At 47.6% G+C, this 27,337-nt stretch overlaps 1 protein-coding gene across 10 annotated transcripts in view; it reads left to right on the top strand.

Moving 5' to 3' along the window:
• Positions 1-26,047, top strand: part of TLN2 (talin 2) — a 424,186-nt gene extending 398,139 nt beyond the window's left edge. For 9 of the 10 annotated variants that reach the window (XM_046008087.1, XM_046008086.1, XM_046008085.1 and 6 more), the window contains 7 exons: positions 972-1,077; positions 1,971-2,095; positions 13,998-14,123; positions 16,271-16,333; positions 16,425-16,652; positions 19,677-19,802; positions 21,961-26,047. In XM_046008087.1, the coding sequence (XP_045864043.1) occupies positions 972-1,077; positions 1,971-2,095; positions 13,998-14,123; positions 16,271-16,333; positions 16,425-16,652; positions 19,677-19,802; positions 21,961-22,089 (903 nt within the window). In that variant the 3' untranslated portion in view covers positions 22,090-26,047. The remainder of the gene's footprint in view (positions 1-971; positions 1,078-1,970; positions 2,096-13,997; positions 14,124-16,270; positions 16,334-16,424; positions 16,653-19,676; positions 19,803-21,960) is intronic. The other variant, XM_046008093.1, reaches the window with a different exon arrangement.
• Positions 26,048-27,337: the final 1,290 nt, after the last annotated feature.

Here is a 27,337-nt window from a genome sequence, read left to right on the forward strand (position 1 = left end):
TCATAAACCAGGAGCAAGTAAAGCCAGGTGTGATCACAGGTTTGTCTCAAAGTCCAGGATTTCTCCCAGGCTCAGAGACTTCAGGATTGTCCATAGAGAGACAGCCATTGTGCTTTCCTCCTGAGTGTTTTGGCATTTCTAAATCTGAAAATGACCACTGAGAAGCATGGCAAAGAGATACAGAAAAAGAATGTTGGAAGAAGAATTTCAAAATTAAGAAGGAGCAAGATGGTCTAAGTCTGAATATAAATTCGTGGTGGAGGTCTCATCCAGTTTCTTAGTTCCATTTGTGAGTGGTTTGAGAAGAAATCCTCACAGAATAGTCTATAAATTAGAGTGGGTGTTGGATATCCAGTGTTTTTTCTAATACCATAAAAAAAAAAAAAACAAAACAAAGAAGTTTTAAAAACCTTTGAACCAGTCTGAAGGAAAGAAAATCCTCAGGACCTCTGAGAGCTTGCGGTCAAAACCCTGGAGATGGAGTGTTCCTTCAGGAACAGCCCTCTGATCCGTTGGCTGTTGCTGTCTTGGGGACTTTGTCTCTAAGGCCCCACCGGAGTCTCCTATGTCTTCTGGTCCCACATTTTTTTATCACACGTACCAGCTGACTTGCAACCTCAGGCTTTCATGTTCCCTTGGATCGTTCTTACACTGCAGGTCACTTTTGTATACATATATTTTGTGTACAAGTGAAAGTGCAAATGAAGGACAAATAAGGACCTCATCTCACTTATGATCTTAGGGAAACATGTCCGAAGGGACCTTAAGGAAACTCCTGGCTCCCAACTTTTCATTTCTCACGAGAGGAAACTGAAGGCCAGTGAGCCTCAAGTGTTTTCCCTGAAGTTCCGAAATCACCTGGGGACAGAGTTGCCACTTAAAACCAGGCTCTCCAACTCTGTCCACCAGTAAGAGTGGACTTTCTCTCGCAATGGTTACTGTCTTTCTTACGTGTTTGTCTTCATCCGTAGATTCTTCAGAAACCGAGCCCAGAACTCAAGCACCAGCTGGCTGCTTTCTCCAAGCGTGTTGCCGGCGCGGTGACTGAGCTCATCCAAGCCGCGGAAGCCATGAAAGGTAGGCCGCACTCTCACGCTGAGCGAGTACAGCGAACTGAGTACAGGCTCAGTGCAGCGAACTGAGCAGAGAAACTGCACAGCCAGCTCAGGCCCCAGGGGAACAGTGAGGTACTTTTTCTTTTTTTTTCCTAAACAAATAGAGTTAGATTTTAATAATAAAATTATAATAATAATTATAATTATTTGTTATATTACCTTCCTTGTTTCAGGAGGTAATAGCCTCCTGAAACAAGGCTTTTTTCCAGTCTTTGCATTAAGTACTTCTACAAAAATGGCATAGTCCATCTGGAACTGCTCACTTCTCTGAGGGCTGTCGCCATTTATTTTTATCTGGGTTTTCCTTCATCAGAATATTTTTCCTTGTTCGCATAACACACTTCATGTTTAGGAAACGATGCTGTCTGGGTACATTGTTTGCACACCCCTTCATGGTGGCATTAGAAGCAGTCACCTCACCAGAGAAATGCAGTTTCCCTTTGTTTGAGTTGAGGTGAATGGCTCTTCTCCATGAGTCCCCAGAGAAGAGAATGGCAAATCTGGGAGGTCAGCAGAGTCTCCAGTCTCTTAGAAATGGTTACTGGCATTCGTGAGCTCTAAGTGAGAAGTTAGAGTAAATCTCGAGCTGGCCTTGGACCATGAGATCCCAATTTTTGAAACTCTCACTGAGGACTATGCCGGGGCTGTGTACATACTGCCTAGAGAGACAGGAGTCCACAGGAGCCCCCCTGCCCCCAGACGATCTCTGTGAGAGCTGGAGAGATGATCGCTCGGCACCATGCCGCTGGTAGGCTTACGGAGCTTCCCTGCATGCCAATCCAGAAACTGTTTGTAGCGAAGCCAATGCCCTGTGGTCACAGCTACCAAGAATGACCCTCTTTGGACTGATTTTAGGAACAGAGTGGGTGGATCCAGAAGACCCAACCGTCATTGCAGAAACAGAATTACTGGGGGCCGCAGCATCCATTGAGGCTGCTGCTAAGAAGTTAGAGCAACTGAAGCCAAGAGCAAAACCAAAAGTGAGTGTCCGTGTGTGGCTGCTTGTCTGGTGTCACTGGGTCTTCCTGCGGACGGCTGTGAGATGGAGCTTGGTGTGCCTCGGGAGGCTTGTCTCCTTCCCTGCAGTTAGACTCCCAAGCTGCCCACCTGCTCTCCCGGCCTGGCACCTTTGCACAGAGTATGGAGAGAAAAGGTGGATCCTTCAGGTTAATCACCTAGAAAAATACCTGTGGGTTATCCAGAGGAAGAACCCGGGCATTTACAATCCGAGTTCAGTTCCATTCTGTCTAAAGCAGGTGTTGGGTGCTTATTGTGGAAAATCCCTCTCCCTGAACTTGATACCATCACCCTCCCCTTGTCTGGTTTCCATAATGTAATACAAAGAGCAATGCTGTGGGTCTCTCCTTTTCTTAAAATCGATAGAGAGGACAACGTGGACCTCAAAAGAGGATCTGGTGACAGACCTTGTATGTGCTGGAGGCTGTGGTGGGCTGGTCTCTTTCCTCATCTGTGTGTGTCATCAGGATAAATGTTTAAAACTTAAGAGCATGAGTAGATACTAAGAGAAATGACCATTTAAAGAACTATTTTAAGATGGGGCAGCAGAAAGGACAATGATTACACAAAAGGACAGTGAGCTTGTGCTCCAGGGACAAAGCCCAACCTCTTAAGCTCTTACCTATCCCTCCACACCCTCCACCACCAGCCCCCATGGTTATCTTCAGTCAGAAGATGGTAGAACTTAGAGGAGGCCTCTTTCTCTTCCTAGTCAAGCAAGTCACTGCACCTGTAACCTCACTTCCCTTCCAGGGATCCAAGGACCTTAGGAAGTAAAATCTGGTTTTGCCCTCAGAAAAGTTGGATCCCTCAGATTACATATGCCAAAAATTCTACCTTTTTTTTTTTTTTTATAAGACCAAAGGATGGGTCTGAGCACTAGAATATACCACACCCCTCAAAAGCAGAGCCTGGGTTCATGTTGTATGGAAACTAGACATGAGCAGGTAGTGAATGTATGAAGCTTGGGAACCTTCTTAAACCATGAAATTCTTCAAGCCAGTCTTCTAATAATTGCTCTAGACTTGGTGAAGGCAGTCTTTAAATTTCTCATCAAGAGGTAATTTGAGAGTCATGGCTTCTGACCTGGGGGTTTACCAGGGTTACCTCCACTAGCCTCTAAGCTGAGGGTCTTAAGTGGCCTGAGATGGTCCAGGTTGTTCTCAACGAGCTTAAGCAAGGAGTGCGTGTATAGGGGTGACTCCCATTTTCTGTCTATGTCTTTATTTCTGCTTTATAAATCAAGTTAATCACAAATGGAAAATTACTTTCAGCTGAGAAGCAAACAACCATTGACTAAGATTTAGAGGCTTTGTGCGTAGTTGGTTTTTCCTCTTCCTCATCTGATTTCACACAACCAGCCTCTCCGGGAAAGCTTCCGTCTGCTAATGCTGAAGTCATGTCATTTGGCACTGTTCTGGAGAATTCGCCTGGTGCTCCTGTAACATTAGCGCTTTGCCGGGTCCTGAGAGCTCCTGTTTCAATCCCTCTCCGTTTGTCCTTTTGCAGGATCCCTGGGAGCTCTGTCTCTGAATCCTAGTTACCCTCTGTCTAGCCATTGATTCACCTTACAATTCTTGAGCTGAAAATACAAGTCATTAGAGGCCCTACCCCATAGAATAAATGTTGTTACAGCAATTAAATGAGATAATTTAAGAACACAGTGCCTAACTTAATAAGCAGTCACTGTACCACCATCACTGAAACTATGCTTCAGAGACTTTTATCTACTACCTCCTCGGAGAATGCCTGCAATAAAAATTATTCCATAGATCCATGAGCTGATGGCTGTAGCAAAAAGAAAACAAAACAAAAGGCTCACATTGACTGAGTACCAGGCAGGAGCCAGGCAGCCTTCTAGGTGCTTTGCATGGGTGAACTCATCTGGCCCTTGCAGCAAGTCCACAGAGCAACACGTATTTCCACTCCTGCTCCATGCATGCAAAGTCAAGGGCACAGTAACCTTGCCAGAGTCAGCAGGCTTGGCAGAGCTGGAAGCAGTGGATGTGGGCTCTGGGTGCGGAGTTCATTCACCCCAGTCCTTTGGGTCTAGCCAGTAGTCAGAGGCTGTTGTAGCCCCCCAGAGGAAGTTTGGGGTTTGCCTGTACCCCTTGAGCTATTAATGCCTCTTCTGGGAAACTGTGCCGAGCTGCAGGACAAAATCCAGAGAGAAAGAAAGCTCTGTGTGTCAGGGAAGCCTGTTCCTTGTAGCCTCCTTTGTAGGAAGAAGTTAGATATGACCCGAGTGTCTCTTTGAAGAAAAAGTACGTGGCCATCTAAAAGAAGGGTTGATAGGACTGTGTCGTATGAAAAAGATGCTCATGGCATCAATGTAAAGTAAAAAAAGAAAAACACACAGGATGCAGAATGATGTGCTCATTACGGTTACAACTCTATAAACAATGCTTGCATACGAAGGAGGCAGGGAGATGTACAAGAGTGACCGTGGAATTAAGGGAGGGCCTGTGTTTTAATCTTTTATAAAGCAGTGTTTTAAAAATAACAGCACTTAAAAATGCTGAAGTGGGCCAGGGGGGCCTTTGTATTGGCAGTCTGGGTCTTCACACAAAGCCAAGAAATCCTTCTGGGAAGGTCAAAGTGGACATAACTGTTGATTCGAGCCCCTTTCTTGGGGATGCCTACTTTAGGGCCCTCCCGTCTTCATGTGAGGAAGGGTGCTGGGTGCTTCGTACTTGGTGAGTGCCCGAAAGTGATCTGAAGCCTTACTCCACCCAATGGCCAGAGGCTCTGGCCACGTGGGTTACAGTATCTCTAAAAGCATTCTAAAGAAACTGTCAACCCAAACTATGGTTTTTGTGCCTGTCTCAGAGTACCCTCTGCTTTGTGGTATTAACTGCATGAAATAAAATATCTTTCTTGCCTTTATAAAGGAATTTATGTCCCTAGTTGAAAAAAAAAATGTCCAATCTGACCCCACCATCAACCAGTCTTTTGTGGTTAACCAGTTCTCTCCAGGCCCTTCCATAACTGAAATAAGGAAGGAATCCTCAGGATACTAGGAATAAGCATTTGCTCTCACATTCCTCTCCCTGTAACTACACATGACCACACAAGCCCTCAGCACAGAGCTGACAATGCTTTCCTTTGTAACCGTGGGGCATTTACACTGCTTTGAAGAATAGTACTGGGGAAGGGCAGTGGGTTTTTGTTTTTTGGGTTTTTTTTGTTGTTGTTGTTGAAATTATTCTGCTCACCACATTCTCGGGTCGCCTGTTTTAAAAGTAGAATGCTTCATGGTTTATGAAGATGATTCCTGGTATATTCCCAGCTCAGGCCCTTAAAATTTAAGCACCTCTTTTTGCCTGGAATCTCCCAGATGTGAATAACAAATTCACACTGTTAGCTCCACTGTTTGCTTGGGAAGATGGCAGGAAGGCAAAAGGGGAAGGTCGGTGAGCTCTGGTGCATGAGCCTGCGATGTTGCCAGTGGAGCCGTTTCCACACGTACAAGCAGCCTGTGCTCCACAGACAGGTAATGGACTTCCTGCCGTACGCACGGTGCCTGTTCTCGAGCCCAGTGCAACCTGGATGCCTTTTCTGCAGGCCTCTGTGTGATATGTTTGATATATTAGGTTGTTATTTAATCCAACTATATATCAAACATATTCCTACAGTGTCTTGCCCTGTCTCCGGGGGTTCCTAATATAGCTTATGAGGCAACAGGAAAGAACATGTTAAAATCACAAGCAGATTTAGAAGACGGGGTGCTCATTCCCTTTCATGATGTCATATTCCATTTTTTTTTCTTGTAACATGTCAGTACTGCTAGATTCTTTTGTTTGTTGTAGAAACAAATCATAATTATGGATGTCTTCCTAAGAGCGTGAGATACTCTGTGTAGCTTAGTTTTGTGCAGTAATGAATCCTTAAGGGATATGCTCAGTGGAAGGAAGTGGAAGGTTCTAGCCCGTGTTTGTGCCATGGGATAAACATCAGGATTATCAGCCCTAAACACATCCAGACATTGCATCGTAGTTCACTTTTGTCCTGATCCTCAGCTTTGAAATTAGTCCTTTTCTTAATCAAGTTTTCTGCAAAAATGGAAGCACAGATCAGCTCTCTGTAACCTTCCCTTCCACTCATAGCATCACAATGTATAAACCAAATCGGCCATACCAGCGGTAGCGAGAGTGAGTCACTAAGCTTTATATACACTTGCTTAGGACTACATGTATCTGATACAGATAATGCAGTGCAGACCATACTCTGTCTGTTGAATTTCCTGTAAGAGGTTAACTGGTCAGTGGAGGTTGGTCACATTTAGAATAAGCTGACAATAGCGTAATTGGGTGCAAGAGGAAATTTGGGATTATGAAACATTTTTTTCTGGCACACAGCAGCCTTCTTTGGTTGGCTTTGACCTCCTCCCCCTAGAAGAGCCTGCAAAGAATGTGTGCGTTCATTCTGATCTGTCTCAACAAAAGATTGTGAGCTCTGCTTTCTGGAAAGAGCACTATGGTGCCCGTAGCTCAGTTCTTTAGAGCAGAGAAGCAGCACTCCTTTAACAGCACATCTGCGTGTATGCATGTAAGCAGTGCCCCACACGGTTGGCGAGCCAGGGGTTTGGACAGATGGGTCAGGAAGGCTTCCCCTGGTTAGGTCTAGAAGCCGTGTCCATGTTGCTTGCAGTGAATGCATGGTGACAGGTCATGGCAGCAGCAGTGACCAAGTGATGACACAAGGAGGGACATAGAGGGTTGGAGTCCCAGGTTCTAGAGCACTAAAGCGGAGCCTGTCCCCAGGATTGGTCTCCGCTAAGAACAGATCAGTACGTGTGGGGCAGCAGGAGCTCTTTGAGACCGTTTGCAAGACGCTGTTAAAATCAATGCTGCCTTCCCACAGCCAGAGAACAATGCCTGGGGTTCTGAGGCCAGTTAAAGTTGTTTGACCAAAATGACCAATTGTCATGGAAAAAGAGACAGCCAGTTATCATGAATTAAGGAAAACACAGTTTATTTTTTTTAAAGATTTTATTTACTTATTTGACAGAGAGACAGTGGAAGAGGGAACACAAACATGGGGAGTGGGAGAGGGAGGAGCAGGCTTCCCACTGAGCAGGGAGCCTGAGGTGGGGCTCAATCCCAGGACCCCAGGATCATGACCTGAGCCGAGGGCAGATGCTTAACAGAGCCACACAGGTGCCCCAAAAATACAGTGTAAAGGGACCTTAAGGTGAAACCTGTTCGTTAAAATGGATGTGATTTTCTTGTTTCTTTCCGGTAATCTTGCTGTTGGACAGTATGCTGTCCTGCTTAGCTGGGGGAATGAGGAAAGGCAACCAGATGTTCCAGGAGGAGGAGGAGCCCAGACCGTAAGGCAAAAGGATGGGTTTTCAGCTCATCTGCCCCTAGGTGCTTTCAGGCCGGGAGACGTAGAGTATGAAAAGCAAAGTTGTGTGGGGAGCTCAGCTAGCTCGTGTTCCCGGTGGCCCCTGCCAGTGGTAGAGCTGCTCTTATCACACCCTCCGCAGACCCGTAGAGGAGTCATAGCAAAGGAGCTTACAATGTGGTGGGTGTATCTGATCAAATATTTGAAAGCATTCCATTATCCTTTTTGTCCGTGCTTCCTAAGTAAACATGCACGTGACTTTTCTGAAATCCCAATGATCTTGAAGGACTTTTCTGCAAACAGAAGTAGCAATTAAAAGATCATTTCACTGGTACTACTTTTCATCCAAACAAACAAACAAACACCCTAATGAAACAACAGGTACTATGGGAAAACCAACTCCCAAGATCCTAATTGTGCAAGCTCAGACCTTTTCTAATGGATGCTGCATGAACATGCATTATTCCTTATCTGGGTACAAAGGCTGGTCTCTCCCCAAGTGGCAGGCAAAACCACTTGGCACTGCTTTCTCTCTGTCATCCACTTTGACTATTTACTGTTTCCCTGGAGCTTTCAGGGGGATGAGGCCAGCTGTCCAGATTGGGGCTCTTGGCAGGTCTAGTTATTCTAAGAATTTTCCCATTTGTGCATTTTCATTTATAGTACAGGTGAGGGTTCTGAAGATAACCCACCCATGGGGCCGCTACAAGAAAAGCTGGTATGGCCCTTACAGCTGAGTCTTAGGGTGCAGACTGAGGTCTCCCCCACCAAGCCCCCCCCCCGCCCCGCCCCGCCAATTCCACAAGCAGACCAGGAGCAGCCAGACTCACTACAAAAAAAAAAGGAGAAATGTGGCTGCCTATTCTACTCACACTTCCAACTGGCCAGAAAATGCGTCCCTGGTGTGGTGGGAGTTCTTGGTGTTGGCCTTCTTGTTTCCCTCAAGGATATTTAAATTATATGCAAAATGTCCACACTTTTAAAGAATATATCCAAAGGGTTTTTTTAAGTTTCAGATGGGATATGACCTGGTTTTGAGTAGCAAGCATTCTGCAGGACTTTAAGAAACACAGAGCAAAGCACAGCTCCTAACTGGAAAAATGGCACCATGCGTTGTGATGCACTTTTCCCCACCTGTGGTGAGAAAAGTGACTGTTTTGTTTATCCTGTCTTAGCAAGGCAGTCCCTTAAAGGAGGTGTTCAGGGAGGAAGACCGACCTCAGGGCAGTGACCTTTGAGCCTTGTCCTCTGGGTACCCTCACCTCCCTCACCTTCAAGATCATTGTGGGGAGGAGCTGCAGGGATGTAACTCACAAACCAAAAGACCAAGTGAAAGGACCACAGACAGAAGCATTCTTCTTTGCAGTATATGCCCCAGAATCTGTTAGAGAGGAGGTTGGCAAAGATGCTGCAGGGGGGAGACAGGGTCTCTCCACGGAGGAGACCGAGAGAAGAAGGCAGAGAAAAAGTAGTGCCTGGTTATTTTAGCCAGCACCTTCTTAATGAAGAAAGGTTTCATTTGGAATTGTAATGCATCTGAGCTAAAGGACTGGGAGAGTTGAGGTTCCTCCTTAAGCTACTAACAGAAACCTGATGGATCACTGGAGAAAGGCAGCTGACGGCTCAAGGTCACGTAGTCGGAACGTGCAGCTCCCTGACTTAGAGCCCAGAGGGCCCATCTCCTGTCTCGGTGTTGAGGGAGAAGCCGGAAGCAGCTCTGGTCTGTAGCATGTATTACTTGATATTCCGTTCAAATTTGGTTTATGGCTTTTATTTATGATAATTTTAGGCTATCATCAGAACTGGCAGTTAGAACCTTTCTCCAAATTATGAGTCGAAAATGATCCCAAGAGAGAAAAACTAGCTTAGCCTCAGTCTAAAAAACAGTTTTTAAAACCGCAAGAGTTATGATGATCACTGGGTGTTACAAGCCAGTAATGAACCATGGAACACTACATCGAAAACTAATGATATACTGTATGGTAACTAATATAACATAATAAAAAAAAAGTAAAAAATAAAAAAAAATAAAACCATAAGGAATATATATAGTGAGGGAAGTAATAATGAAATTAATTGCGAGGAGTTACTGAGCATTTACTGTGGGTCAGTATTGCTCTCTGTATATTTATAATTTACTGATAGCACCCCCATCAGAATGGTAGGAAGGAAGGCAGATTCAGGAAATGAATGAATTACTGCAAAGATTATGTCCTCAGAATCCCTAAAAGGCCAAAAGGCAAAATATAAATGAGGAACGACCTCACCTCTCCCTTCCCTCTGTCCCCCTGCCACTCCTACCCCAGTGGAACTCAAGCTCCTGAGACATTAGACAGATCAGAGCAAGATGGGGGCCTCAGAGGCTCTCCGGGGCACAGGAAGCCGCCAACAAGGGAGCCAGCCCCAAATGTGACCTTTCCCCAGAGGGACCTTAGCAGACCTCTAACTTCTTTAAAAAGAGGAGCTCTGCAGGAGAGCACCAAAGAGGAAAAATACCAGCAAAAGAGTGCCTGGGCCTTTCTCGCAGCTACCAGAAAGCCAAGGTGAGGCTAAGTCCATCCTCTGCTGGAGCTTAGTGGGCAGTCCAGCAACGACAGCTTCTGAAAGCGGGTGGTGAAGGGGCCAGTGGCCTTCTCCCAGTGGAGGGGAGCAGGGGAAAGGTCAGTGAACAGGGGAGGAGAGGACAGATTCAGCCCTCGGAGGCCGTAGCTGACACGTTCATGAAGCAGAGCAGAGTCTTAGTTTGTACATTTAGGACTCTTTCCCCTGGTACTGCTTTGCTAAGGGAATTTCGTTTACCTCTGTGGACGGCTGAGGACGTGTCACAGTCAGCTGTGGATATAGTTGCAGGGTGCAGGCAGAGCGTACAAGTAACAGCCCCCGGCCTTAAACAGTGCAGAAGCCAGTGCCTAGATACACGTGCCTTCCTCCCCAAGGGACTCAGAATGGACAGTTCCTGATGTAGATGCTTACTCGATGCGTTTTTCCTGCTGCAAGCATGTAAATTGCCCCCTGGCTGAACTCTAGAACTCGGGAGCCTCCTTTTGAATGGATACATTCATTCGGCAAACATTTATCATGTAGTCTACACTGCCTGATTGTGTGCTGGAGAGACCACATCCGTTGAGTAAAACACAGTCCGTGCCCTGGAAGAGAGGACAGGCTGGTAGGCTTGGGTTAACCGGGGTCTGTTTTCCTTCACCCAGGCCAGCATTTCCCGTGGAGCAGCCCACCTTTCTCAGAAAGGAAGATTCCCAGGCCCCGCCACAGACCTGTTGAGACACAATCTGCATCTTGAACCAGATCCTTGGGTGATTGTGAGGGAGGGCTGTCTGTTCATTAGCCCACTTAATAAGAGCGTTTTCTTAAGTTCGTGGCACCCTAGGTCTCTGGATCCGTCTGGGTCTCCTTGTGGAAGCTCCACATTACTATCCTCGTTGTTCCCCATCTCCCAGCTACAGTGGGGCTTATTCTGTTGACAAATCCTGCAGTTTCATTGTGATCCTTTTCTGCAGGAAGGCCCTTTGAAAACCAACCCATTCCGTTTCTCTCCTCTTCTGCAATGCAGTGGAGCACCTTTATAGCTGTTACCGTCCTCCTCCCAGAGGCCATGGCGTGTGCTGGTGGGAACCAAGCAGGGGGGCCCCCCGACAGGGACACCTCGACATTTCCGAGTCTCGTTGGCTCAGGGAGAATCCCATCTTATAGGCTAGAAGTTGTGTATGGCATAAGGAGACACCTGGTGTTGACATTTATTTCCAGCAGGAGAGAGAGGTGGGTGTTTAGTCTTAGTTTTAAACCTGGCCTACGGTGTCTAAACATTAGCCCTCCGCCCCTATAGCCATCCCATTCAGCTTAATTCAGCCCTTCTTGGTGCTTTTTAGTCAGAGCAAATATCCCCCAGAGATGAGGCTTTCTGCCATGTCCTTTTTAAAGCATAGAGATGTGATGGAACAAAAAACAAAAATTCATCAGTGGACAAATATACCAGTTGCCATTGCAAGAAGAATCTGTGGGTGTCAAAAATATTTCCAAACTGAGTATCTATTTCAAGTATGTGTTCTAGGGGGGAAAAAAAAAAACCCTTCAGGGCAACGGAAGACGTGGGCGAGGTCTGTCAAATTGGTAGGAACAAGTTGATTCTATTAGATCTACCCCATGCTTAGAGTTAGCACTTAATTTTAAGAAAGTCCCATTTTTGTGGATCCTAAAATTTGGGAGATCAGAAATCTGATGGGGTACTCCACACACCTTGGAGCCCGCCAGAGACAAGGATCTGGGACACATTAAGAAGCCACCATGGGCTTCCGTTTCCTCTGCCCCAGTGGAAGGGGCCCCCGTTGGGTTCAGAACTTACCTGGTTTCCCCTGGTACCTTAATCTATTACACGCTTGAGTTTCTTTTGTAGAACGACTTTCCAAAAAGGCTCTTTTTTTTTTTTAATATTTTATTTATTTATTTGACAGACAGAGATCACAAGCAGGCAGAGAGGCAGACAGAGAGAGAGGAGGAAGCAGGCTCCCCACCAAGCAGAGAGCCCGATGTGGGGCTCGAACCCAGGACCCTGGGATCATGACCTGAGCTGAAGGCAGAGGCTTTAACCTACTGAGCCACCCAGGCGCCCCCAAAAAGGCTCTTAATTCAAGTTCGCCTAATGCAGTTTCCTTGGAGCCTATGTATAATAGCACCTTTTATGCCAAAGTGTCTTATAATGAGTTGTTTTTCTATTTCAGTAACCACATTTTATACTCCACCAGTCCTATAAGCTCCCTCCTCCAGAATGAATCCACTGCAACTGAATCCATTTCTGTCCTGAATGCTCCTAGAGCAAGACTTTGTCAGATAAGAAAGAATATGTGGCTTCTGTCCACAAACTTCTAAGATGCTGGCATCATTCGTCAGAGTCCCTAGATGGGCCCTGAAATGTTATTTGGATAACACTGGAGTTGTGAAAACAAAAATGAGTTTGGCATCTCTCATAGTTCAAGATGCGGCCATAAGGAATAGGAACTAGGGTGGGCGGGGGGGATGTATCTATGTATCCATCCTGCCTGCTGTATCGCATGGGACCGTTAGTGGCCAACTCCAAGCCTCTGCTACAAAGTTAGTCCTCCCTGATGCCCCCACGGGCGAGCAGGCTAGTAAAGCGAGCAGGCTAGTAAAAACATATCCTCATGGAACAGAGAGGCTGAAGTTTAGATCTGGTTTAGAGTCTGAATTCATGTCACCATTTGACCGTGTCACAGCACTCCACCTGCCTGAGCCTCACTTTTCTCACAGTGAATATGAGAATGACTCTACAGTAGAATATTTGTTTTCCTCTTGCTGGGTGAGAATTAAACAAGGAACATACATGGACATGCCTAACAAAACACTTGGCACGTAGTAGCTGCTGTTAAAAACATTCTGCTGTTCTACAACATTGTGAATGTATTTAATGCCACTGAATGGTCCACTTAAAATTGCTTCAGAGGGTAAAATTTGTCTATTTTTTGGCACATAAAGAAAAGTATTGCTCTAGCTGACCATCATCGCAATGCCTGAAAGATAATAGCCCCATCTTCAACCTTCTATAACCAAAGGGGAACTTAACCCTGCTTAGGTTCATACAACGTGAGTGCTGAAGAGACCTGGAGGGCATCTAGTCTGACCGCCCCAGATGGTGATCCCATCTGGGGACCAGAGACTAAAGCTCAAAAAATGGGTTGAAGAAAGGAAAGGTGGCTAGGAGTTGTGAAAAGCCCAGCCGACCTGGGACCAAGGTCCTTGCACTTGCCACGCTTACCAGCGCTGCTCTCCAGCCTCCCGGCTTGTTCTACCGTGCTGGTGAACTTGGAGGAGAGCCCTCACATCCTGACAGCACCTGCAGGGGGTGGCCAGTGTCCTTCCCCAGGTGGAGCCGGGCCCCAGACTTCCGGGGGACTCTACCTCCATGTCATGTCGCCTCAGTGTCCTTCCCACCTCTGGTGATCTGTGGTTGGTACAGAACTCTCCCTGCTCAGCCACAGAGATGGCAAATACTTTGTCACTTTTGTTCTTACAAATACAAGAAAAATAAGGCTTTTCACAACTCCTAGCCACCTTTCCTTTCTTCAACCCATTTTTTGAGCTTTAGTCTCTGGAAGAGCATACCACCACCCACTCCTTGGGCTTTGATGGGGGATTATTTAAATTTTCATTATTGATGCCAATAGGACCATTTGAGCATATTTTATTCACGGTGAATTTGTGTCTGTTTAAAAACTCTGGTCTAGAAAAATAGTCTGTCTTGGAATTTCCTGACCGGAAATTGGTGTAGAATGCCACCGCTAGCAGCTTGTACCTTTGAGAATCGAGGTAGTGGGAGGCAGCAGATGGAGAGGCGTTTTGCCAGCTCTGGCCTTTCTACCTGGGTGTGGTTTGTCAACAAAAAGTCATAAATGGATGAAGAGCCAGGTGACCAAGCAGTAAGTAGTTTGGCAAAAAGCGCCCTTCGTGGATGCGAATGGCATGTGATGTCATTTTCTTCTGTTCTAGCAAGCAGACGAGACCCTGGACTTTGAAGAACAGATTTTGGAAGCTGCTAAGTCCATTGCTGCCGCCACAAGTGCCCTGGTCAAGTCGGCCTCGGCAGCCCAGAGGGAGCTGGTGGCCCAAGGAAAGGTGGGTGAACCGCACTGGCCAGCTGCTGGGACATGCAGACAGTGTGAGTCTCTGAGGGCCAAGGAGAAAGTGGGAAGACCCGTGGCCTGGCCCCCCCGGGCAAGCAGTGCTGAGCCTTCCCTCCCTGAATTGCCGTGTCTGCCCCACTGAAAACTCTGTTTGCTTAAACCTGACATCCAGAATGAAGGCTTTGGCTTCTGGGCCAATCATCTGCTTCTTGTTAAAGAAAGCATCCCGTTCCAGGCAGCGATCAGGTCCTGAACAAGACATTTATAGTCCCACTGTATACGAAGCTATTTAAAGATGTAAACTATCATATTTTCCTAGTGGATGGCTCTGGGAGCACCAGAGTCAGGGGCGGCATAATACAGTTTTCCATCTCCAGCAACTCAGTCCATTCTTCAGGGCTCTGGCGAAATGCTGTCCAATTCTGCCCTTAGCATTTTCCTGAGCCTGTTGTTCAAAAGGCCAGTCTGGTTTTAAAACCTGAGATTTCTTTGATGGGCCTCACCTCCAGTCATCCGTTCCACCTGCATTAGCATGAAAGCATGGTTCTCTTTCAGTGACCCGAGGATTAATGGTATATTAAACTAATGCTGGGTATGGGAGGGTCTCCCAGTTTAAAATATTCCGCGTGTTGTTCCCATACACCGTGGAATCTGACTCTGTCCAAACTGCATCTTGTGGAGAGCCTCTCAGATCTGGAGGCACTACCGAAATCCTGTCAGGCTGTGGGTTTGGGGAGTTTGGGCCCCATAATTGTCAAATACTTCTGTTTGATATTAAAAGGCTTTTGCTGCCCATGTACAAGTAGACAAATATGATTGTGCCTTGACCTCACAACTTGTAATACAGACAGGAAGTTATGTCAACCAGTGGCCATCCATCTTCCTCCATGAAGTCTCCTGTGAGCTAAAGTTTGTCCCGATCCAACCCGCATACTGCGGCTCCTCTTTCTAAGCCATTGTGTGCTGTATTGTTTACTATTATATATATAATATATATAATGTGTGTATGTTTGTTATTATATATATAACATATCTACGTTCATCTCTCCACTGGCATGCAGTCTGCCCCTGCATGCTTCTCCCTTATGCCCTGTAGATGCAGCAGAGGGCTGACCTCACCTAAGTACTTGTTGACCAATCAGTATGTAAAGACTAAAAATGGATCATTGAGAAGAATATCCTACCTAAAAATTCCAGTATCTTCATAAAGGGCCAACTGTGAGCCAAATTGCTAGGTACTAAGAGAATCTAACTTGCTTATGCATTTGTTGAATATATTCAGGCATTTAGAAGGTTGGTAAAGGTGGTTCCACAGGGCTAGGGTGACCTATAGGCTTATCGACAGGACCTTGGGGTTTTATCTGATATTCACGGAGCCTTGGTATTTCGCCTAATAATTGACAGATCCCTAATTCCATATTCAAATTGAGGTACTCCCTCTGACCTCTCCAGGCACCTCCCACCATATAAAGCATGTAAAACACCTCCCAAAGCTGTACCTTCTGCATCTGGACAGAAAATGTTTCACTTGTTGGTGTAATTTCTAAATAGAAACAGAGATCATCTTAATGTCCAGCTTCCTACTTCTCTCCTGACCCCTGACAAAATAGTCTGTATTTCCTTAAGGCAAGGGTCTGCCATCAACTACACTGAAGGAAAGGCACCAGCTGCTTCCCCCCACCCCCAATCACCTGCCAGAAAGTCACAGCATGGCTTTAGGGTCAGCGATCAGGAGAGGTGTAAGTTTCCCTTGGCCCTTGAAAGAAGAGGCCTCCGTGGCTCCTATGTTTGAAATGGAGAAAGGTCAGCAGAGGAAAGAAGCATGGGAGGACAGCCCTGATCCATCATTCCTGAGCAACTAGCCCAGAAACACTCTACCTAGCAACAAAATGGTGGCCATTTTGAGTGTTTCAGATGAAGACCCCAGGGCCCAGAGGGCCCCAGAAGGCCCCAGAGGCCCGGGATGTGCAGGAACAGACTTGGAGGGACAGAAATGGTGTCCCATTCTCATGCTGTAGGTGCTGTGTGTCTGATGAGATGTTTTCCTCTCTAGTTCCAGGGTGAGGTAGAGTCTGAGAGGCTGCAGGTCCCCCTGCGCCTCCCCGCGCTCATTACAGATTTCTACCCTCCACTCTCTAGGTGGGCTCCATCCCCGCCAATGCTGCCGATGATGGACAGTGGTCCCAGGGGCTGATTTCTGCCGTGAGTCACCTTTTCCTTCCTTCCCGTTTGCTTTTTGGATCCCCGGAGGGAGGTTTGGGCCATGGGTCACTTCTCTACTGACTGTCCCCAGGCCCGGATGGTGGCAGCTGCAACCAGCAGTCTCTGTGAGGCGGCCAATGCCTCCGTTCAGGGACATGCCAGTGAGGAGAAGCTCATCTCATCTGCCAAGCAGGTCGCTGCTTCCACGGCTCAGCTGCTTGTGGCCTGCAAGGTGAAGGCCGACCAGGACTCAGAGGCCATGAGGCGGCTACAGGTAATGGTCACTGATGCTGGTGGGAAAATACTCCTGTTGGAGCGGGTAAGTGTCGCCAAAGGGGACAGTCTCACTTCCTTGGCATGACCCACCAGGCCTTCCATCAGCAACTCTGTCCCACGTTTCTCATTTTCTACCCAGTACAGCCATGCATCCTATACCTGCCCCAGCAAACTGACATTCTCCATGTGTGCCTCTGGTCTCATGCCTTGGGGCCCTCGCTCACCCAGAATGTCCTGGCCCTCGCCACCAGCCCCACCTGGTGATCTCCTGCTTGTTCTTTGTGACTCATCTCCAGAGTCACCTCTTCTGGGAAGCCCTCCCTGACTGCTGTGTGTTGAGCTGTCATTCCCTCCTCTCTCCTGCCAGAGTACTTGGCCAGATGGCTCTTATGGCTCCTGTCACTGGGGACCGCCACATTTATTTTTAGAACAGCCTTTGACAAGGCCATGAATTTCTTAGGTGCAGGTACCACGTCTTTATCTGCACATCACTCATACCTGAGGTGGCACTTACTCCAGTAGGGGCCCTCATGCCCTGTTTGTGAAAGAAAGGAGAAAAAGGACTGAGAAATTTCTAGAAGACTGTGGCTGAGGTTTCCCAGAGCCCAGAAAATGTGCTCATGATGAAGGTTATAATTGAATCTCTCCCAGTGCATATGAGTTTTCCTGATTTAATTACAGAAGTGTTTTAAACACAGAGAAGGAAATGTTTGAATAAAAAAAGAAAATCACAGAGGCTCAACCTCTTCACATGTCAAATGTTACCATTTTTTTTCTCTTCCTGTTTCTATGTCTATACAAAATAACTGTCTGCTTGTCATCATAGCAAGAGACATTCTGCTTTTTTTTCCACTTAACGTTTTATCATACATAGCTTTTTATTTGAAGAAAAGGCTTCATAATTTCTCTATGTAAAGCTAACTGGTTCATGCTCCATGAGTCTCATTTTTGATGATTGCATGATACTACATCACCTGATTATGCCAGAATTTCCTTATACTGTGGACATTTTGTTTCCAATTTTCTAGATTTCCTAGATATTAGAAGTATTCTATTTACATGAATGAAAAAAAGTTTATATGTCATGAATAAAATCATAAATGGCAGAAATGTTTGGACAATTTCACTGACACTTGGAACTCTCATTTCATTTTGAAAGTCCAGAAGTGTGTTTCTGATGCTCGGTCCTCCTGAGTCTCCCTCACCCACCTCCCTTACCGTAATTCAACTCCTGGGATAAACCCAGGGGGGAAATGGGGAGTTACATGTTGGTGAATGTGTGGTTTGGGGGCTTGGGGAACACTTCTAGGGAAAACATCCTGAGTTAAGGGAGACTTGGGTTCAGGTCCTGCCTCTGCCGTGTATTAAGTTCATGATCTTAACACAGATCACTCACAACTCTGGGCCTTCATCCGCCTCCGCTGTGGAATAAGGATAGAGATGCCCACACTGGCTCTTATGAAGGTCAAGAGACGTGAACATACTTATGTGAGTCCCAAGGACTTACACGGGCAAAGCACAGTAGCTCTCCTTGTCATCGTTACGATATAACTGGGTGCTGCAATGTCACCTCTGAGCCCCTTCCCATGACCCAGAGGTCCTCTGGGACCACCCTGATCTGTGTCCGAATCCCCGCTCTGTAACATACTGGCTGCGGGGTCTCAGAGAAATAACTCAACCCGTTTGCTGTATCAGGTAACTACAATGGTGACCTCTGACCTCATAAAGCTATTTTGAGAATGAACTTGTCATCTATTAATTGGCATTCCCTTCGCTTCTAGTGCAAGCCCTCATGGTCTCCCTGGGTCACTTCAAATCCCCCACCAGATGAGCTAGTCACTTTGAGAAGAGCTCAACTTTCTGATGGCTCATCCCCATGCACAAGTCCTTGACTCTGAGGGGGACTGGGCAAGGACTATGGGAGGCTTAATGAAGCCTGGACCACCATTAAAAGAAAATTTAAAACCTCAAGGGGCAGAGGACAAGTCCCCAGAGCCATGATTCATGCTCATTAAGAGTAAGCCATTGTGGGCTGTAGCTCTTACGAAAGATCTAGACTTCACATTGGAAAGCTTTTCTTTACCTGTCTCTAGCAATGGCCTGGAGCCCCGCTGTGCCTCTAAAAACATACCTGTCTATGGGGGCTCTAGTTACTGTGGGGCTCCCAGCACCCCTGTGCAGGGTGAGGCTGTGCTTTCCTACCCTTCATTCCCTCAAGAAGCATTCAGTGGGCGCCAGCCCTGGGCACCCACTGTGCCAGCTGCTAGGGAGGCAAAGACAAAAGACACGGCCTCTGTCCCTGAGTTACTCACTGTCCAAGAGGGAGAGGGGTACAGGTGTGGGAGAGGCCACACAGAAGCATGCACAGAGCACTCTGGGAGCACTGTGGGGAGCTGTGGGTAAGACCACAGCAGACAGGGGCGCGTGGGTGGCTCAGTGGGTTAAAGCCTCTGCCTTCGGCTCAGGTCATGGTCCCAGGGTCCTGGGATCGAGCCCCACATCGGGCTCTCTGCTCAGCGGGGAGCCTGCTTCCTCCTCTCTCTCTGCCTGCCTCTCTGCCTACTTGTGATCTCTGTCTGTCAAATAAATAAATAAAATCTTTTTTTTTTTTTTTTTTTTTTTTAAAGACCACAGCAGACAGAGAAAGTGCTGTCTGAGCCAAGACTCTGTGTTTGTCTTAATTGGTTGGGGCAGAGGGAGATAGTGTTTTAGACCAAGGAGATGAGCCCTGGGCATGCTTCTGTTAACACACATTTCACACTGATACAGTCATCTGTTTTCATAAGTAAAACCCCCCCTCAGAAATCTGTGTTCCTTGGGAGCCAGGAACTGGATCTCATTTCTCTGTGAATGACCTAAGGTTAGGTAGGTGCCAGTGTTGGTGAAATCGGTGGACGGCTAGGCAGACAGATGGCTACTAACAACAGAGAAATTCTGTATTATCATTGGATGATAGGAAGATAAATCGATTCAGAGTTCCATGAACTGTACTTTCATGTCTGTTCTTGCTAAATCCAAATTGGCTGTTTCTAATGATATAATGTATGTTTTTTTCCTCCCTCTCCAGGCAGCAGGAAATGCTGTGAAAAGAGCCTCAGATAATCTTGTTCGTGCGGCCCAGAAGGCAGCATTTGGCAAAGCTGATGATGATGATGTTGTAGTGAAAACAAAGTTTGTAGGGGGCATTGCTCAGGTTTGTGATTAAATCCAGACGTGTTTACTCCAGAGATGGGCATGGTGTTCTAACAGAGATACAAAATACCAATAGCTTAAATAGGATGGAGATATTTCTCCTTTGTGAAACAGTCTGGGTGTAAGCAGTCTATCAATGGTGTGCTGATTCCTTTGTATGTGAGCCCCAGGCTCCATCTGCCTTATTACCCCACCATCCCTGAGATGTTGTCTTGGCCAGTTGGCCCAACATGGGTGAGTAACCACCCTTGCTTCCTCTCATGTGCCATTGGGCAGGCCTTAGTCACATGCCCAACCAACCCAGCTGCAAAAGATGCTGGGAAATGTAGTATTCTTTCCTGAGGAGCCCTGTGCCCAGCTCAGATCAGGGATTCTGTTATAGAAAAGGGGAAGAAGAGAAGCTGGAAGACAATAGTATTATCATTTAAATAAAATGATGGATTTGGAGCTACTACCCCACTCCAGGTAGTTGGCCCTACAGAGAGAATGAATGGTAACCCCATAACAGAACTTATATAAGGATAAACGGGCCTCTGGCCTATAAGGATTACATTCTTGAGCATGGTAGTGAGTAGCAAACTTGAGGAAATTAAGCCTGCAGTTTGGGGTATGTGTTAATATAAATCCATTATACAAGAATGGTTTTCTTTGCTTGCTAGAGGGGAGGGGGGCGGGAGAGACGGCGTGGCTGAGTGATGGACATTGGGGAGGGTATGTGCTAAAAAAAGAACAGTTTTCTTTTTTTTTTTTTAAGATTTATTTTTTAAGATTTTATTTATTTATTTGACGGAGAGAGAGCACAAGTATAGGGAGTGACAGGCAGAGAGAGAGGGGGAAGCAGATGTGGGACTTGATTCCAGGATGCTAGGATCATGACCTGAGCCGAAGGCAGATGCCTAACTGACTGAGCCATCCAGGCGCCCCTTTTTAAAAGATTTTATTTATTTATTTTTGTGAGATAGTGAGTGAGTGAGCACCAGTTTGGGAGAGGGGCAGAGGGAAAAGCAGGCTCCCTGCCTAGCAGGGAGCCCAATGCGGAACTTGATTCCAGGACCCTGTGATCATGACTCAAGGTGAAGGCAGATGGTTAACCAGCTGAGCCACCCAGGTGCCCAAGATTGGTTTTCTTATCAGTACCAGGAAGTTACTCATCCCCATGCCTTCCTTAGCCCTTCTTGAACCAGTCCCTGTGTTTCAAAATACACTGGATACATTTCTTTCAGAATCTCTTTCTTTTTTTTTTTTTATTAATTTATTTATTTGACAGAGAGAAATTATAAGTAGGCAGAGAGGCAGGCAGAGAGAGAGGAGGAAGCAGGCTCCCTGCCAAGCAGAGAGCCCGACGCGGGACTCGATCCCAGGACCCTGAGATCATGACCTGGGCCGAAGGCAGAGGCTTTAACCCACTGAGCCACCCAGGCGCCCCCAGAATCTCTTTCTTGATACACTAGTTCCATGAGAAGTTCCACAAAGAAGGGTTGCTGATCAAATAAGTGTGGGAAATCCTGCCCTCTTCACCTCTACCTCAGACTATCACAGTGATCATGAGCCTAGGAAGGGCTCCCAAAGGGCCCACAGGAAAGAAATCTATCTGCTTTCCTGAACACAAACTTAACCTTCTTTACCTGATATCTATTAACCAATATTCCTAAGATCATATCTTAGAAGCATGAAACAAATATATGAACGCTGTCACGTGGTTAAGGACTCCAGCTTTAGCTTCAAGAACACTTGGCCAGGTCCTGCTCCACCAACTGGGTGTTCAGGGAAGTGGACCCACATCTCTCAGCTTCAGTTTGCTCATTGGAAAAATGGGACCATTACTCGATAGGGACGACTTCACCGTGTTGCCAGGAAGACGATAGAACATTCCACGTGAAGTGCTTTACACCAGCACTTGTTGCATAGTAGGGATGCCGTAGATGTGTGCTATTAAATCAGTGGCCAGAAGTCAGCTTATTTTCGTGGGTCATTGGTCTCAAAACCCAGAATATGGCCCAGAAGCTGGTCTCCAGAGCTAAGATACTTACTTACTCCCAGTATCTTGCTGTGTCATCCTAAAGTGGAGGCTGTGAGAGCTCATGGGACAGGCAGTGGCGTTGGGAAGGGTGATTTCCTGTAAGGCTTTAGATCCATTCAGCTTGTTGCTTTCCTTCTAGATCATTGCCGCTCAGGAGGAAATGTTGAAAAAAGAACGCGAACTGGAAGAAGCAAGGAAAAAACTGGCCCAGATCCGCCAACAACAGTATAAATTCCTACCCACTGAGCTGAGGGAGGATGAAGGATAAGGCCAGAACCAAGATGGCCGCCCCAGGGGAGAGCCCTGCAAGAACTGGACAGTGTTCCTGAGAGGCTGGGCACTTACCTGGAAACTGCCTGCCTCCCCCTGGGGCCAACCCAGAGCCAAGTGCTCATTCTCACGTCTCTGTCCTGTAGGGCACCGGCTGCATGATCGTGATGTCACACGGTACAGTGTCCCACCCACAGCTCCTTCGCCACCTCCCCTCATGCCTCACCGTATCTCAGGAGAGAGGGACACACATTTCGTGAACTGTTACCAAAAAGGAGAAGTCAGTATTATGTCGTTCTCAGACACTTTTGCTTTTTGTCGGTCCTTCTCTAGGCCCCACTCCTGGGCCCTTTGTGAAATCTTAAGAGGAAGAAAAGAATGGCTTGGGGAAAATCACTGATGTCCTAGATGTTATTCTCCCTATCAGGAGAAGATGGAAGTTGGAGCTGGACACGGTAAATAAAAGCCAGAAACGTAAACCAGTGTGGACTCCAGGAGGGCAACTCAGGTCCTTCTGTGTCTCAAGCACTGGCTCCCCCAGAGGGTGGAGAATTCCTGCTCCCATTTGCACGCTTTCTTGCCTCAGTGTGTAAGCTCCTTGTACAATCTAGACCCGTCTTGAATTCTGTGGCCCAGAAAATCAAACGATGATTTTTTTTTTTTTTCCTCCGTAATCCAAAGGGCAGGAGTACAGGGGACTGCCAGGGCTTGGTGAGCGGGGTCTGTAATAAAACGTGTGGGCTCCTTCCTCTGCAGAGCTGTTTCCGTTCGTACAAGTCCGCCCACACAAACCCACCGCCTCCAGGTGACCGTCCTCCGAAGCATTCGAGGTAGGGATTCAGCTAGAATAAAGCCATTCTGTGCTGACTCCCCCTTCCCAGTCCTCCACTGGCTCCTCAGCTTTCCCCAAATGGTTAGATTTCAGGATTGCGAGGCATCTCTTTCAAAATCCGTCGCCTGTCCTGCAACCCAGAGTGGACCTTTTTTCTGTGTCTCAGTATTCTTAAACTCTAGGTGCATCCTACAATCCATGTGAACCTTTAACAAGACAGTTGTGCTGACCAGTGCATCTTACAAGTAAAAGCATGTGGTGGTATTTCCAGAGTCTGTCGTCTGGACGCCACCCTTGAGGATTTCGCCTTTCCCCCCTTTCTCTCTTTTTTGTTCTCCTTTCAGAGCCCTCTCCTTAAAAGGGCATTATAAGACCTTGAATTTACCTTTCATCTGAGCCTTTAATCAAGACAGTACATGAAGGACGAATGGCTTGTGGAATAGATCCTAATGCCAGGTAGCAAGTGTTTTTGAGAGAATTCTTGAGGGGAAGACAGTGGGGATGGAGGCGCCTGAGGGGAAGACAGTGGGGTGGACGCACGTGGGTTTTGAAGACAGCCATTCTCCACTGCCCTGTAGTAGCATGGTGCCCCATCTCCTGTCTCATCCACAGTATGGCTTCTGGATTCCACCCAGGGTAAAAGTGGGTGCTCTGGTCCTCCATCATGGGCCTGCTTTAGTAGACTCTAGCCCATGTCATAGCTGTAAATTTTAATGAAACTTGTAACCATGTCCCATATATATGAGAGACTTCCGAGTGCTACACAGAGAATTTCTTTTCCAGACAAGTAGGAAGTTAGAGGAAATACAGTGCAAATAACAAGCAAGTGGAGAGAGGATATAGGGCACCTGGGGAGGTGGAGGCCCCAGCTCTGAAGAGGAGGGAGCAGCAGAGCTCTGGCCTCTCAGGGAGATTTTAGCGCACTCTGGGCTCTCCCTGAATATAGCTAGTACAACCCTTCATCCCTCCCCTGGGCTGCAGCCCCACACCCCTCAGAAGGAAAACTGAGGGACCCATGGACAAGGGGTGGGGGTCTCCCCGAGAGACATTCCACGGGCGGACACAGGGTGCTTTCGGAGGCCATTCTCAAACCGGAAGGCTCAGAGTCAAGGTGTGTTAATGGCCTTGTGTAGCAGGACCCAGGAAGCCCCTCCAGGGCCCACCCTCACCGTATTTTCTTCCAGACTCTGTATGTGCTTCTCCCCTGTCCATGTCTCATGTCACTTCCTGGTATCCCAGGAGCCAGGCAGGGACAGGCTGTGAGTTCTCTCTACCCCAGAGTTGTTGAAAATCTCTATTGCTTTTGATACAGAAAGTCCTCCGGAGACAGGCCAGTGGAAAGGCCTGTCCTTGACAACTTGAGAGAACAGGCATGGATGGAAATTTATTTTTATAGGACCTGTATACATAAGCGCCTGTCTCGAGGGTTCTGCTGCTAGGAGCTTGGAGAAGCTGGTTCCTGGTATCGCCCGGCGCGGTGCAGGTTTTGTCCTTGTCTGCACTGCATACGTGTATGAGAACGGCCTCACAGCTGCCTTGCTCTTTTCCCATTTCATCAAATGGTTGAAAGACTGTGTTATTTCATAGGCACGTGACCCCCAAATGGCATGAAGGAGGTTTCTGGCCCTTCAAAAGGAGGTAATGCAGATAGGAGTTGCATGTGGGTGCGAGCTTTCATTGAGGAGCATCTAACAAGAGGATGGTTTCAAGGTAAAATTGTCCCAGCCTGGAGCATAGAAATGCTTCTCTCCCTGTGAAGGGAGAGGAGGTGTGTGCCCCGGGAGGGGAACTAACACTGGGATTCAAAGCCTTCAGCTGAGCTTCGTGTCCAGAAACTGCTGTCTCGGAAGGTCAAAAAAGGAACCAGAACTGACCTCAGAACTGCTCAGTGATGTGGGAGTTTGGATTTTGCTTGGTGCTGCCTTTCAGAAGGCTTTGGGTAAGGATGCTTGCAGCCGCATTCAGTTAAGGACCCTTGCTGAAACTCTGCCGGTGTCCCAACAGGTGTCAGGGGGAGGGTGGTCAGCGTGAGCCGTACGACGAGGCCTGGGCAGCTGTGCAGTCAGGTGTCCTGGGCCCTCCGGCCACCCACAGAGGAGCCACCTGAACCACAGCAAATGCTTTATTGCAGAAAACTCTTGGGGCTTCTCAGAGGCTTTCCCTCTTTGCTTTCTGGGTGTTTCATCAGTCCATGAGTTTCTTGTAACCAAAGCCCATTCCTCATTTATCCATGTATAAATACCAAAATTCACCACCCTCCAGGAGAGTGAACCCTACCACCAAAGCCATCCCTGGGCCAAAGGGAACCAGCTGCAGGGACAGGCTGCAGGGCAGCAGCGGTGAGCCAGCTGTGGTCTCCACTCCCCAGGGGACTAAAGGGCCTCCTGCTGATGAGCTGCCGCTGCCGCCTCCTCAGCGGCGAACCCCCACATCGCCCCCAGCTCTGAGGTACTGGACTGTGGCAGGGCCCCAGCACTATGAGAGCATGTTCAGTTCTTGGACCCCTGGAGAAAGTGTCCCCTCTGCCAATCAAGGGAGTAGGCACCTCTGAGACTCCAAGGGGAACCAAGAAGTTGGGGGCAAACGTTCCCTTCAGGTGAAGAAGCAGGAGCATTCAGAAACTCGAAGAGTTTAACAGCTGTTCTAGGGGCTCGGGGAACAAATCCCCAAGGTCTCTTCCAGGTGTTGGCCTCAGTAGGTGGCCTCAGGGGGAAGGTGTCTTCCCCCATAAGGTCCCCAAGTCCCTGAGACTACTGCTCCATCTTCCTGAGCATCTGCTTGCTGTTGATGGTCATTAGGAACAGGCACGTGACAGAGCTTCTGTTGACTCAAAAAAAAAAAAACAACAACAACAACAAAACAACAACGATGGACAGACATTTCTTTTCTGGAAAAGAGATTGGGATCTGGCCTTCCTCCGAGCCCTCCAATAACCACCATGTCTCAGTCACCCTGTCAGCGTCGGCACCTCCTGGTTCCACAGAGCATGAGGCTGGGTTTCCCTCAGCTGCCTTCTTACCTGGCTGCAAAATCTCGAAGCAAACAGGAAAGTTAACCTCTGCCCTGTGTCCTAATGTCTTTATTGATCTGGTCGCATAAATTATTTTTTTTTAATTCACCAGAAATAAACTTTTAAAGGAATGAACCTGTGTGAGAGTCTCATGGGAATGGGAGACAGGTCGGGGAGGGGGAGCAGAATGTGTTCTTGTCATGGGAGAGAAACTCCACAACCCCTCGCTTACCTGGAGTTTGTTAGAGGAAATGTGTGTGCGCACGTGACAGAGGCAAAGCCACAAGGACATTGGGCTCCATATAGCTTTGCTGACTCCAGAGAAAATTCAGAGAAATAGGCTGTGCGTAGCAAGATGCGTGATTTTCCTCTGAAAGAAGCAGGCCTCCTGGACCAGCAGCCTGGGGCTCGCTGACCAAGGGTGTCACCTCACTGGAAGGTTGTGCAGCTAAATACAGGGTCGGTATATATGCTGCTCTCCTGCCCTGACAGGGACCTGACCCCGGGAGATCAGCCTCCCCTCTAACAGCCTACGCAGAGATGCACTTTTTCCTTCCTGGAGGGAGGCCCTGCAGGCTGTCTGGCCGGGGTCCTTTTTTGGGGGGAAGCCAGACTCAGAAAAGTCCAGGCATTTTGAATCTGCAAGAGGGCCATATCAAAGAATCACCATGGCAACAGAGAGTGTCCCTGGTCTGTGTCACAACTAAGAGGATTATTTTCCCTCTTAAAATGGGGGTGTAGGATCTGTAAGCAAATTGGTGATTTTTTTTTTCTATCTTTGAGTTGACAAAGATGGGGATGGGAGGGATGGCAGATGATGGCCAAGACAATGGTGCAGTGCAGGAGGGAGGGAGGGGAGCGAGTGCTGCTGTGTTCTCCAGGAGTGCTGGGGCTGAGCACACAGATACAGTAAGGCATGGGAGTGGCCAGTGAGGGATTGGAAGCTGTCTGTAGGAATCCATGCCCTCCGTGCAGCTCAATCAGTTTGACCCACACCAGGGACCTTGGATAAGGTTGCAAACACTTGAGCCAGGGCCCTGAGCAAAGAGGGCAGAGCCCTGGAGTTGAGACAAGGCTTCATGAGGAGGGGATGTGGCCTATAATGAATAGGAGTAGAAGAATTTTCCCCTGGGGCACTAGGGACCACCCTGCGCAGAGACCTGGTGTATGCAGGGTGGGCAGCTTAGGGGAACAGGGAGGAAGTCAGTGCACTCAGGGCTTGGGGTGAATGGCACAGAGAGGAGGGTGGCCAGGAGCACGAGGGGCTCTGTGTCAGACTGGAGCACTTAGAATTGTTATCAGATAAATCACTTTGCAGGAAGATCAAAAGAGAGATCCTGACCCCTCAGAATTCAGGATCAAAGTGTGGAGATGCACTAAGGGAAGTCAGCAACTCGGGAGCGG

The sequence above is a fragment of the Meles meles genome, chromosome 6 (assembly GCF_922984935.1).
Source record: "Meles meles chromosome 6, mMelMel3.1 paternal haplotype, whole genome shotgun sequence".
In the NCBI taxonomy this organism is placed as follows: Eukaryota; Metazoa; Chordata; class Mammalia; order Carnivora; family Mustelidae; genus Meles; species Meles meles.